The sequence below is a fragment of the Euphorbia lathyris genome, chromosome 2, assembly GCF_963576675.1.
Source record: "Euphorbia lathyris chromosome 2, ddEupLath1.1, whole genome shotgun sequence".
Classification (NCBI taxonomy): Eukaryota; Viridiplantae; Streptophyta; class Magnoliopsida; order Malpighiales; family Euphorbiaceae; genus Euphorbia; species Euphorbia lathyris.
In genome coordinates, this window is record NC_088911.1 from 130,495,159 (window position 1) to 130,509,312 (window position 14,154).

At 32.3% G+C, this 14,154-nt stretch overlaps 2 protein-coding genes and 1 non-coding gene across 4 annotated transcripts; 1 reads left to right on the top strand and 2 right to left on the bottom strand.

The window, feature by feature from the left end:
- Positions 1-2,630: 2,630 nt before the first annotated feature.
- On the bottom strand, positions 2,631-6,409 carry LOC136219951 (GPI mannosyltransferase 1). Of its 2 annotated transcripts, none has more exons than XM_066007565.1 (5): positions 6,227-6,409; positions 5,782-6,091; positions 4,818-5,000; positions 3,108-3,649; positions 2,631-3,018 (listed from the first exon to the last, which is right to left on the bottom strand). In XM_066007565.1, the coding sequence occupies exons 2-5, from the start codon at positions 6,050-6,052 to the stop codon at positions 2,713-2,715; spliced, it is 1,302 nt and encodes a 433-aa protein (XP_065863637.1). In that variant the 5' UTR covers positions 6,053-6,091; positions 6,227-6,409; the 3' UTR covers positions 2,631-2,712. The 2 variants fall into 2 exon arrangements, with proteins under 2 accessions (XP_065863637.1, XP_065863638.1); XM_066007566.1 differs by having other exon boundaries at positions 6,273-6,407.
- A 2,286-nt stretch (positions 6,410-8,695) lies between these two features.
- On the top strand, positions 8,696-9,526 carry LOC136219952 (uncharacterized). Its single transcript, XM_066007567.1, has one exon. The coding sequence runs from the start codon at positions 8,778-8,780 to the stop codon at positions 9,339-9,341; it is 564 nt and encodes a 187-aa protein (XP_065863639.1). The 5' UTR covers positions 8,696-8,777; the 3' UTR covers positions 9,342-9,526.
- Positions 9,527-13,457: 3,931 nt separating this feature from the next.
- TRNAG-CCC (transfer RNA glycine (anticodon CCC)) lies at positions 13,458-13,528 on the bottom strand. Its single transcript has one exon. It is a non-coding gene; the product is annotated as a tRNA-Gly (tRNA).
- Between the last annotated feature and the right edge of the window lie 626 nt (positions 13,529-14,154).

A 14,154-nucleotide genomic window follows, 5' to 3' on the forward strand; every position in this document is an offset into this window, starting at 1 on the left:
TTTTTATGCACCAATTATATATCAGTTGGTTCAAAAAGATTTTCTTTTCATTTTTTTATTCAATATATGATAAAGAGAAAAAAAATTTAACGTGTATAAATATACACACGGTTTTATATGATGGTTTATGTTAGCCGACCCCGAATCATTTCGGGACTAAGGCTTTGTTGTTGTTGTATAAATATACACATAATTTTAGTTTGTTAATGTGAAAATAATAAAATTCATGACTGTCAAAATGACTTGGTTAATACTTTATTTCTAATTTCATAATTTTTTTTATAGAGATACCAAGTTTTGACACCAACAAACAATTGATCAAAATAATTCGTCTCAGACATGTTAAACTTGATTATCATATTTGTTAGTTTATCTCATATATAATTTATCCATTAAATATATAGCACAACAATGACATGACGCCTCAGTTTCATTATAGTAAGTTTTATGACAACTTCTCTAATGGGATTAGACCATGTTCTTTATTACATAATTTCAGTATCAATCAGTTCAGTAGCATTCAATTCGGTTCTTATTATAATTTATTATAATTTATTATTATTTATTATAATTATTATTTTTCATTATTATTATCAAAACCATTATTATTTTTATAAAATTTTTATTTTAATTATTGCTATTTTTAAAGGATTATATTATTATTTCAGTTTCAATTCAATTCAGTAGCATTCAGTTGAGTTTAATTTTTTTTAGTCATAAAGAGGAGGCCTTAGTGGCCAAGACCAAAAACTTAAAGGTCATGGATAAATTTACCTCAGAATGTGAAGCACTTTTTATGGAAGTTTTGCGCTGGTTGTTTACCTCTAAGATATACATTTCAAGCAAGAAGAATGACTATTCAAATGGAGTGTTGTCTATGTCTGACCGATATCGAACACAACTGGCACTTATTTGCAGATTGCCCCTTCGCAGTTAGCTGCTGGGATAAGGCTCATGTGACTGCTCCGATTGGTCTTCATGACATTGCTGCAGATTGGTTCTTCGAGCAATGTGAATCAACATCTGATATTGATCTTATTAAACTGTGCTGGTTTTTTATACGATCTGGCAGCAACGTAACGCATTGATGTGGAAGGGAGTGGTGCAGCGTCTTGTTGTATGCTAGACGCGCTGCCTGGGATTTTATGAGGAGTGGAAATCGCACAATCTGCAGGTCCAATCAACTATCGATACAACAGTTCGTCCCCAAATTCGGTGGATCCCGCCGCCTGCTGGTCATCTGAAATGCAACACGGATGGTGCTGTCTTCAAAGAGCAACAGTCGGGTGGCCTGGGATGTGTAGTTCGGGACAGCCAGGGTAAGGTAATTGTTGCCTGCAGCTCGAAGGTTATTGGTGTAACGGAACCTCGTATTGTTGAAATTCTAGCAATTCGGAAAACATTGGTTTTAGCAGCAAACGAGGGTTGGGAACGAGTTATATTCGAGTCGGATGCGCAAGGAGTGGTCTCTAGTATTCTAAACAACAGCGAAGATCTTTCTGACTATGGTTGCATATTACAGGATTGTAGAGATATTTTGAGTTCTAGACCGGATTACTCCGTCTTATTTATACCACGGTTAGCGAACATAGCTGCTCATGCGATGGCAAGACAGGCTGATTCCTTAGCTAACGATTACATTTCTTTTTCTGAACCGAGTTGGATCGGTGATGCCATTATAAGAGACGTGTTTTGTGATGTTTAATAAAGTTTATCTCTGTTTCAAAAAAAAAAAAAAAAAAAAATCAAGAATATTCCAAAACTAATTCCGCCAGTACAATCGAATTTGTCCAAATCCTTTAAATAACAAAATTACCAACAAAATATTTAAGCATATAAATTTCCATCATTTCTCCCGGAGTTAGGAGGTCCATTTACCCTCAGCGATCCTTGTAATTCCACCCTCAAATAGAATGAACCCTCAAGGATTTTTTTTTTTTAACTTATCATCTCATCAAAACAAATGAATTCATCCCCCAATAGACCTTTATTTTTTTTTTACGAAAGAACTAAAGTTCAATAAATTAATAAGAATACATTACATTATAAACAACTAAACTTCGAGCTGAATCCCAAAAAAATGGATAGACCATGAAAACGATGCCTTTTGCTAAAGTATCCGCCCGCTACTTTATTTGCTATGCGTTTAACATGAGCAATCTCAATAGTTTGACACTCACTGGCAATCTGACGGCAGGAATTTAAGACGGATCCCAATTCTGAAATATCGGGAGCTTGCTATGAAACCATCCACCCTTTAGAATCCATCTCAATACACACATTACCCAAACCTTTCAATTTCACCCAACTTAACACCTCCCTAATGCAAATTGCTAAATTTATATGTTTAAAAATATTGACTTGTTAATTTGGATTTTAGATAAGAAATTGTCATTTAATGTTTTAACTTGTGAGACCAAAGCGTTCAAATTAAAGAGATTCGTCAAATTTCTGCTAGATCTCAATTTTTCCTTAGTCCGAAACACTTTATTTCGGTACATAGTTTCAAAAACGCATTACAATTGGTGTATACAACACTAAAAAGAACACCATTTCCCTCTTTAATCCAAGAAAGGAAGCATATAAAGAAACTAACAGAAAAAAGATGTTCATTCAGTGCCAAAACTATGGAACAACAAAACTTCCATTTAAGGTCAAATCCACAAACCTAGAAATACCCTAAGAGTTTCAATGGAATCTAATCTAATTCACTCATTCAGATTTCTTTGAACTTTGATTCTCTAATGGTTTGAACATTGGACAGTATCTATGCTTCGCGATAAACACGAAAGCTACCAAAGTATTAATAACCAAAAAAGTTATGCTAGCTACCCAAACTTGTAGGAAAACATTTTTACCTTTAAATTCAAGCAAATAAGCCCAGAATAACCAATGGATCTGAGCTCCCATCCACATTACCATACAAACTAAACCGTCCCCTTTCACCTTCATATCGCTCCACGGAATTATCAGTGGCAACAAGCAAAAGAACCAGACGAAGTACTGTGCTGTGATTACCTGAAAAGAACATCCATTATAAACATTGAATAGGTTGAGTGAAATTGGGATTTTAATAGTGACGACGGGTTTGAAATATAACAAGCAACCTTATTGAAAGCCACGAATGCAACTGTCTGGAGGAAAAGGCAAAATGAAAGGTCCCGTGCGAAGCAGAAAATGAGAACCAGTTGGACTATCAACTGAGGCAAAAAAGTTAAGAGTTTTTCGGCTATTGAAAACTCGTGTTCGTAATTGAGATATATGTGGTAGAAATATATGGAGAAGTTGTGTCGGGGATCTGTCCGAGTGAGATGGTATAGCAGTGCCTCGTTTAAGAACTCCCATCTGTATAAAAAGAAGAACAGCGCAGTACAGGAGATAAAAACAGTTCCGGAGATCAGCCCGAACATCAGTCTTTGTTTTGTAAATATCTGTTGGAAGGAAGTCCAGAAACTGTATCCTTCCTGTACTGCTGTAGCGCTCTGTGATGTTTTCTCTCGAGTGGGTTCCCATTTCAAGATAAGAGGCGTCTTCCCAGATTGAAAGGTGTGTGGATCAAGAACCACAACAATGGGAAGTGCATAGATTATAGGATAAATTCTGAAATGAACAACTAGTCCATACCAAAATGCAGCTTGGATCACTTTACCTGTACAGCAGGAAAAACACACATCAGAAATGTTAGATGGGATGAGATGGTGCTTAAAACCAATGAAGTACTGTAGTCTATGTTACATTGAAATGGATACGGATACAGAAACTGAAACAGAAACCGGGAAACGATATCTGTAAAGATTATAGGAAAGGGAAACTCGTAAATAATGAAAATATATGGATATATCTATAAATTTGAAAAATTGTAAGAATGTCTGTTTAAGTTTTGTTTTTAAATATATACATTACAAAAATTACACATAATAGAGGGAAAAAAGAGATTTTTTCATTTCGAAAGCTTGTAAAAGAATTGGGGATTTACTGAACATATGATTAGCATCCATCCACTTTTCAAACACATTACATCCTAGGAAACAAGTTTACGAATTTTGAGAAACGAGTTCCCAGTTTTTGTGAATTACGGAAACGTGACAAAAAAACGTTTGGCACAAGTTTTCGAGAGTTTCGGTTTTCGAAACGTTTCCTGAAACATGGAATGCTTTAAAATCAAAAGTTTATGCGCAACATAGAAGCAGGGAATGCAAATATCAAATGTGGCAATTTTCACTCCCCAAAACATCAATCCTCTCTCAAAGAGGGAGAATAGAAACTCAATTCTTCAAAAAATTTCTCATGGATTTGCATATAAGCAAATAATTATGACCATAACCGTAGCACCAAGCTGAGGGTGCTCATTGTCAACCAATCTCAAGAGAAATCTCAACCCTTCTAATTTGTTCAGTGGATATAATTTTAAATTTAATGTTTCCTTGACTTAGAACTATTACGTTTTAGCATTTGGGAAATAAAAACCCAAAATACTGAAGGTCTTACTAATAAATTAGACATTGCAAGGAAATGACACAACCGGAGAACTTATTACAAATGTCAACCGGTACCAGGGCATTTCATTTGTCCAAGCAATAAGACGTTACACTTTTAGAAAGGTTTTTAAGACAATTAAGCGTCCATGTTTCAAGTTCAATTAACATTTCTTTTGATTGAAAGGTGGTAAACATAGCATTAGATGAATTCTATTGCAACCCATTATATATCCATCATTACCAAGAAGAACATATTAAACAGGTTAAGACGACGTTCACGTCTTCAATAAAACACTGCAACAATAATATTTTAAACAGGGATGAAAAAAAGATATATACCATTCATAAGACAGAGAATGATCCACAAAATCATGGCACAAACAATGGGCTCACAGTTCCCACGAGTTCCAATGGTGAAGGTAAATGGATTGAGGAGCCATACCATTACAGAATATAAGCATAGATCCTCAGGCACCTTTCGTTTCTTCAAAATTTTGTGGATAAACAAGCCAACAAGTAAATCTGCAATCATGTTGAACATATTTATCCATAGAAAATCAGAATAAATAGAGAAATATCATTGACTTCTTTCATGTTTCAATTTGTTTTATATTCAGAGATTTGAAGGAATATATCTGATCAGAGTTTTAAAATTAGCAACCAACTTCATCAACATACCATGAACCGTATGAGCAGAAGTTACATAACAAGCAAGTGTTTTATTTCTTTGACTTCAGTACCCAAGTTGAAACCACTCTGGCATGAGGCAAACAAGGAAAAAACCTAACGATCACAAACGGATCCCTCAGGACCAATTAAGGTTAAATTGGTAAGGGCTCGGGTCATTAAAGCTAGACAGATCAAATTCAAGTCCTAGTGAAAGCAGCAGACATTAATTAGAGGATAGCTGATCAACCTTGAACCGAGTAGTCGGATTCCAATACCAAAGAAACAAACAGATCTCTCAGGAACTCTTATGCATCTAATCTAAAATAATGTAGCATTATGCACCCAATTTCAGTGGCCACTCTCCACAGGCAAAATATTATAGTTGAGAACTTTTACTCGCATACACTATGTAACTGTGTTTTTGAATAGATGAAGCACATTTCTGAATTCCCATATAGTTCAATTTAATCAGATTGTTGAACCTCCGCACAAGCTATATATAATTTTTTTTAACTATTCTAAGGACAGAAAGAGATATAAAACATCAAGAACCAGATGATAATTGCAAAATCAACAACCTAAAGTCCAAGATCCAGAAAAGGAAATTTAGTTTCAATGTGAAAATTTTACTTACCCGAAGCAGAGAAGAGGAATTTCCCCCATGAGCGATGAATAATTGAATTAGGAATGAGCAAAAACGCAAGCAGAGGCGAATACCGGTAAGTACTTCTCTTGTAAGGAGATGCCCCAGAAGCCATAAAGGAGGCTGCATCCGAAAACACAAGGTAATCCACATCAGTGTATCTAACCTCCATATGAGTATCTTGCCATTCTCCATAAATGATCAAAACAAATCGAAGAACTGCAGAGAATATTAGCAAGTTGTTCATGTTTATCCATTCCATTGCTGCTTCAACCAAAACAGAAAACGGCCAGACGTTTATCTAAATAAGAACAGAATGAAGAAAGAGCGTTAGGTTAGAAATGAAGATTAAATTCGCTAATCAATCAAAAGCTATTGAACAATTTGAACTATTGAAGTGAAGTAATCACTAACAACAAAGATTTACAGAGCTTACATTTGAAAATCGGAAACTGAAGAGGAGTAGTTCCGATTCAACTTACTGAAAGATCCTTCTCTTGATTCTGCCTTCGCCGATTTCTTGGAGATGTCCTGAAAGTAGTGGGGGATGGGATCCCTCAACTCCGATCCGGCTTGATAATAATTAGTACCGGAATTTGAAGAGTAAAACAGGTGAGGTAAATCACATGTATGATCACATATGTTTGGAAAGTATTTCAATAACATCCAAAAAGTTTTCTTTTTTATTTTTAAATATAATTAATCTGATTATTTCGTTCGAAACTCCTCAAATATATTTAAACAATACGAAATTTTTAATAACTCAAACCAAATTTAATTAATTTCAAAAGTTTATTTAATCTTTATAAAATAACAAAATCCTTAATGTTGCACTAGAAAGTACCCTCACTATGCTTGGGGAGTTCTACTCTTTTTCCACAGAAATATGTAACAATATAGTTTTAATTATATAAAAAGTATGACAATATACTTTACATTATTTGGGAAAAAAGTACAAACATAAAACATAGGTTAAACAAACGTCCCGTAAGTATGTATTTCGGCTTATATATTTATTAAGTGTATTTGTTTGCGGAGTTATTTTTTGGACAACAGAAAAGAGTGAGCTGTAGAAAAAAGGAGGGAAAAATTAAATATTAACAATGTGTTATTCAAAGCGCTTTTAGAATCGTATATAGAAACAAGCATAAAAAGATCTAAAATATACTTAATAGTTCGGTGTTTACGTACTCTATATGTCTTTTTTTTTTACTGTTGAATGCATTGCTAATGGATATGTCGGATGTTGAGTTATCTTTTTTAAAATGAAAAGCCAGGAGAAGTAAAATGAGTAGATGGTATGTGCAATGGGTTTCAAAGTTTTTTTTTTTTTTAGGTTAACATATTGTTTTTGAATATGTAAATGACTTTAAATGATATGTTTGTCGGATCATCTACCAAATTGTGAACTTGTACCTTAAATATTTTTTCAGTTCCATAAATATTTGTCATGAGAAGAGGTATATTATGCATGTACTTGAAACCACTTACCAAATTGTGCATTGTAATGTCGATTCTTCATCCATGTGGCCAAAAATCACAAAAGGGACACATTATGTGTTATCTTCCACAACTAACTTGATTTCATATACGCAATAAAAACGTTTTAGAATATTACATGTTACATGTCCTATATGAACAAATAAAACTATATTATGTTATTGGCAATTTTGTTGGTGTATTCATAGTCCAGAGATGTTTCTGACATCTTACCAATAATAAGAAGCAATAATCTATGCAGTTCATTTTATTTTGTGCAAAATTTACTTAATAGAACATCCTAATATAGTGATTTGCACGTGTTTGGAGGGTTGAAGATCCGGACAAGTGAAACCATGGTGCGACTACATACTATGTTAAATGATCTCTAGTTTGTTGTTATAGTGGGAAAATAATGAACTAAAGACTAGTATGTGCCCCGGTTGTGATGGTATTTTGCCGACCATAGACATGAAATGTCAGACTAAGGGTATAACGACTTATGAAACAGCAAGCATTGGGTATATACGCTTATGAACATCATAAAGTTATGTGTAGTAGGTGTATCTCATGTAATGCTTATAATGGACTTCTACCCGAAGTCACTATAAGACCTAATTGGGACACAACATATTTTTATTATTATCGTATAACATTCTTGTAACTGTGTGCCAAGTATGAATTAGTTAGATGTTATAAATCATTCTGAGAAATATGAGTGAAGTCAAATGATTGTTACTCTCTAAACAAGTTTCAACAATACTATTATGACCGTTACAGAAATCGAAATTTTCCTTAAATCTTTAAATCTAAAAAAGGAATAACAAAAAATGCAATGTGGGAGAGGATATCATATGTTACTTGATTGGTGAAACTGAGAAGTCTGTTGTCCGTACCTAAATGAGATAGTATGCTTACCGCTCACCTTATCAAAGACATCAATATTATATATATAATTTTTTTAAAAAAAATTTATCCCCAAAAACTGAGTTTACTTTTGGATCAAATACATGAATATCATAATTAAATATAAAATTACAAATAATATCACCAAATTTAATTCTTAATATGTCATTATTCTCTATATATTATGATTTTGCACTATCATTTAAAACTTCTAGACTCCGATTTATATATTATAAACCCTATAAAATATATTCTAGACTTCTAATTTATAAATTTTAATCTTTAAAATTATTAAAAATACTGATTTTACTAGTTTCATATAATTCAAAATGATGATTGACATCGTTAAAAATAGTTTTTAAAATATGAATTTTTGTGTAATTTTTCCTTTACTTTTCAATTGAAAAATCATGGGCTTAAAATGGGCTAATCTCTTGTTATTTTTGGCCCATGAAGGACACAAATGACAATTCACTTATTTCCTAACTTTCGCGTTTAAATCTCCTCTGCTGCTCTGTGTCTTCTTTCCTGCTTTTAGGGTTTTAGACGGCTAAGCAAAACCCTAATTTCAGTTTCAACTTCTAGAAAAATCCCAATTAAAGATGAGAGCGTTAGACGAGACTGAAACAGAGGCTGTATTCAAGAAATTGTACATATTCACCGGAAACAATTTGAAGAACATCGTTGAGAATCCTTCCCATGAAGGACCGGAGCAGAATCCAGGTCGATATTGCTTCAGACTTCACAAAAACAGGGTATTCTACGTAAGCGAGGCCTTGGTGAAGAGAGGGACGAATATTAGCCGCAAAAATCTGGTCTCCCTCGGCACTTGCATAGGCAAATTCACACACGGAGGTAACTTCCATTTAACCATTCAGGCTTTGAATCTATTAGCCGCCAATGCGAAGCACAAAGTTTGGCTGAAACCGACATCGGAGATGTCGTTTTTGTATGGGAATCATGTATTGAAAGGTGGATTGGGGAGGATTACCGATAGTATTTCGAAGAATGATGGGGTTGTTGTCTTCTCCATGTCTGATGTGCCGTTAGGGTTTGGAACCGCTGCGAGATCGACTCAGGAGTGCAGGAAGGTGGATCCTAATGGAATTGTGGTGCATCATCAGGCTGATATTGGTGAGTATTTGAGGATGGAGGATGATCTTTGATTGAAATTGAGAGTAATTTGGGGTTTTGTTTGGGTTTTTGGATATGGATTGCTGTTGGCTTATAGATGCAGGCTTGTTATTGTAAGTTTCTTATCTAATTTTGAGTAATATGAATTGGTGTTATTGATATCTGCATATCCAATGATACATGTTTTCTTTTGGTATTAATGTTACGGTCTTCAATTTGTTCTGATGTTAATCGCAGCAGGTACGATGTTGTTTTGCCTAATTTCTGAATACGAAATGCTTTTGGCTTAATACTCTTGAACTTGGCAAATAATCGGATGAGCTCTCTAAATTTTGGAGATGCCTTATTTGCTTCCTGAGCTTGCTTAAAGTTAACATTATTAACCTTCCAAGTCCCATGTGACTGAGCAAAATGCTTATCACTTTAAGCAAGTTTAGGGGCCAATTGGTCACTTTAAGCAAGTTTAGGGGGCCAATAGGGCCACTTTAAGCAAATCTAGTGGGTAAATTGGCCACGCTAAGCTAGATGAGTTGAGTTGATCTCTTTGCTTATATATCAAAATCTAGTGGGTAAAGTTTGTTATTTTTTGTTCTGCTCAATCTTGGCCTCTTACTACATGGGCAGACATAAGTTGGTGTGTCTTGTATGGAAAACTTAGGCTAAACATTGCTGTTATACATTTCTGATTTCACAATCATTTGTATTAACTTATGTTGCATTGGATTTTTTTGTTATTTCAAAGCGTTCCACTTTTCCGAAACTCGGAAAGTGAAAGTCTTGGAAACTTGTACTAAACCCGTTTCTTAGAATTCGAAAACTCATTTTCTAGGATGTAATATGTTTTCAGAAGTTGATCAATGCTAATCATATTTAAAAATTTATTGATATGTTATTGTAAATTTGATGCATTTATTGGACTTGTGATATTGAACTTGATTGTACTGTAATTTGTATGCATATTGAACTTGATTAGCAAATGTGTTTCATTTTCATTTTGTTGTGCTTTTCTCCATATTGCTCAAATCTAAGTAAATCAAATATGTCAAAATCCATTCCCATTACTCTTCTTTTATTGATAATGTCTCGTTTAATTTGAATCAATAAAAGTAATTGATTTCTTTTTATTTTAATAAAATTAGATGACCAATCTGTAATTTCAAAATTGAAATATTAATCTAATTGACTAGGTGAATCACCGTTCGTACAAAATAGCTCTCATTTAAAGTCACATAAATTGCCACATTTCATTATACTGATGTTATTATGATAGTTTTCATCTGATTAATGATTGATCAAATTTTACAATCCACCTTCAGATCTAAGTTTATTAAAATTTTAGGATCAATTAAAATTTTACAATAACCCAATATGTATATAGATTTTTTTTATGATATATAGATCTAAGTTTATTAAAATTTTAGGATCAATTAAAATTTTACAATAACCCAATATGTATATAGATTTTTTTTATGATATATTTGATTACTCGATATTGGTTAAATATTTTTTAGATGAATATTTTCTTAATTAAATTTTCCTGTGTCTAAAATTTGAACTCAAAGATCTCTACTTTAAACAACTTGCGATCTCAACATTAATTAACGGAAGTTATTGAATTATTATTTTTTGAGATAATTACTGAACTGATTTATTGATTTACTATAATCACTACATTTTACTTTGTATCAATAAAATAAATGTTATCTTATATTTGTTCCAATAAAATTGGAAATTTTCTGCAAATTGGAAATTTTCTGCTAACTTATGAATTAATTAATTTATTTTTCTGAATTTATTAATTAAAAATATCCATTTTCATGGACCATCTACCTGCTCTGTCCATCCAGATTTGCATCTAATGGATTGAGCTTGAATAATGAAAATGGACATTAAGTCAAATCTAGACCGATAAAACCAGTCTATTTATAATAAGGGTAAAGTTCAAATAAAATCTTTGTGGTTTCACTAATTTTCAGATAAAGAACTGTGGTTTACTTTTTTGTCAAAACGAGGACTGAGGTTTTCAACTTTAGCAAAATAAGGACTTTTTCGATTGATACTATTAAAATTACCCTTAACAACTTCAAAAATGACATATTTTAAGAACTACTAATATTCTAAGCAACTTTAATTCTTCAACTTTTTTATTTCGAGATTATTTAGATGATGTTTGGTAAAGAGGGAGAGAGTTAATGTTTAGAGAGAGAAAGTTTCAAAAAAGACGATTTTCTAAAATCGAAAATGTAGTTCCATAGAAAATATGACATTGAACAACTTTAATTCTTGAAAATTTTCATTTTCAGGTCGTTAAAGATAGTTTTAATAGCATTATTAAAAGTGCGAAACTTCAGTCCTTGTTTTGACAAAAAGTAAACCACAGGACTTTATCTGAAAATTAGTGAAACCACGTGGGTTTTATTTGAACTTTCCCATATAAATATTAATTAAGATTCAGGAATTCAAATATTAATTAAGATTCAGGAATTGAGTTTGAATAGTGAAAATTGACATTAAATCAAATCCAAACAGATAAAGGCAGTCTATTTATTTTAGGGAAAAGTATAAAAATAAACCTTGTGGTTTGACCCATTTTCGAAGTGCATCCCTGTGGTTTAAAAGTTTGCAAGTCGGTGCCTTGAACTTCATTCCGTTAGCAAAGAGGGGTAAAATTGACTAACGGTGTTAAAAGTCAAAGGAAAAATAATTAATTTGGTCCTTATATTTAATAATTTTATAAATTAAGCATCCTTATTATCTAACTATCACAAACAAACCCCAAAATAAAAAATAAAAATTCAATTATACCATCTTCTCCATTACTCTTTAATTTTTTTTCTTTCTCTCTCATCTTTTTTAATTTTTCTCTCTCTAAAATCAAGTTTCTCTCTCTAGAATCACAATTCAATAATTTCTTCCAAACTGTTCTTGGAATCAACAAACCAACAAGTGAACAGGGAACGAACATCTGTTGGTTTGTTGATTCCAAGAACAGTTTGGAAGAAATTATTGAATTGTGATTCTAGAGAGAGAAACTTGATTTTAGAGAGAGAAAAATTAAAAAAGATGAGAGAGAAAGAAAAAAAATTAAAGAGTAATGGAGAAGATGGTATAATTGAATTTTTATTTTTTATTTTGGGGTTTGTTTGTGATAGTTAGATAATAAGGATGCTTAATTTATAAAATTATTAAATATAAGGACCAAATTAACTATTTTCCCTTTGACTTTTAACACCGTTAGTCAATTTTACCCCTCTTTGCTAACGGAATGAAGTTCAAGGCACCGACTTGCAAACTTTTAAACCACAGGGGTACACTTCGAAAATGGACCAAACCACAAGGTTTATTTTTGTACTTTTCCCTTTATTTTATTTATTTTTAATGAAAATGCGTATATCATTTCATTAAAGTATGCTATGCCTAGTACAAGATCTATAAAAGTAAAAGAAAAACTGCGTGCTTGCAAAATAAATCATTAAAGGTATAAATAAAACAGACAACAGAAGCATCTGTAATCCAACTTTCAACATTCAAACTCCTCTGAATTCATTTCTTTTGCAACCACGTAGCTGTAGCGATCTACGAATAAAATCTACCATTTCCGCTCTTGCTAAATCAGAAAATATTACAAATGAAAAGATAATAAACAACAGATACAATTTAAGCTGATTAAAAGATCGAGTAAAATATATGCAATCCAATTGAAATAAACTTAATCAATAAAGAAAAGAAGAAAAATTTAAAAACATGGAAGGAGAAAGAAAAAAACATTTTTTCCTTTCTTCAATAGAAAACTGCAATTCGAAGGAGATGAAAATCCAATTATCAGAAAGATCAAATTGATGAATTTTGTGAAAAAAGGGGCCTGAAAATTGAAGAGAAGAAGGTGCGGTTGAGAAAAGCAGTTTTGGGAGACCTATTTATAAAAAAATAAGACAAACGGGTTTCGATGTGCCATATAAATATTAATTATGAAATTTATATATTTGTGCCACATTTTTAAAGAATTATTCAGATTACTTCGGAAACTGATCCGGTCCGAATCCACATAAAACAATAACCAGCTGAATTTGGGCTGAGTAATTTTAGGTGGAAATTGTTGCCCCGGCCTCAACAGATAAAATCAAAAGAAAATAAAGTGAAAAAAGACTTGCGCATCCAGAGAATCGAACCCTGGTCAGTACCGTGGGAGGGTACTATGATACCACTACACCAGATGCGCTTGTACATACAATCTAGAACTAAATATATTAACCTAAATAGATTAATTATATACACTAAAGGAGCCCTTTGTTTTTGGGATCAACCAGGAAACATTGAGCCCACAATGAGGAGAAATTTTACTGTATTCTGCCAACGAAAATTATCTTGAATTCCATTATATGGATATGATTGATGGAAAGAAAAACTATATATATATCGTGAATTCATTAGTCGAGTATTATTCTAGAAGTACCTAAAATTTTCCACTTCCTCTCACATAGAATTGGTGATGAAGATTGATAATATACAAAAAAAAAAAAAAAAAAAAAATGACAAAAAAATAATGGGAATCAAAATGTAAAGATTCTAATATAAATATATGCTTATAATTGAATTTGTACGGTAGCATTTAAGTTAAGATTTGCATATCAAATACTGGATTCTCTAACTAATTTAGTTTGGTAAATCCATCGAATATCTTATACGTATAATAATAATTTATACTATATATTAAAATTATAAACTATTCACATGTTTGTGAAACCTTGAAAAGAAAAAATTGTTAAGCATTCAAAGAGATCTATAAGTAGGGATGATAATAGATATAAATTTTGTGTATATCCAATACTACTCGATACGAGACTC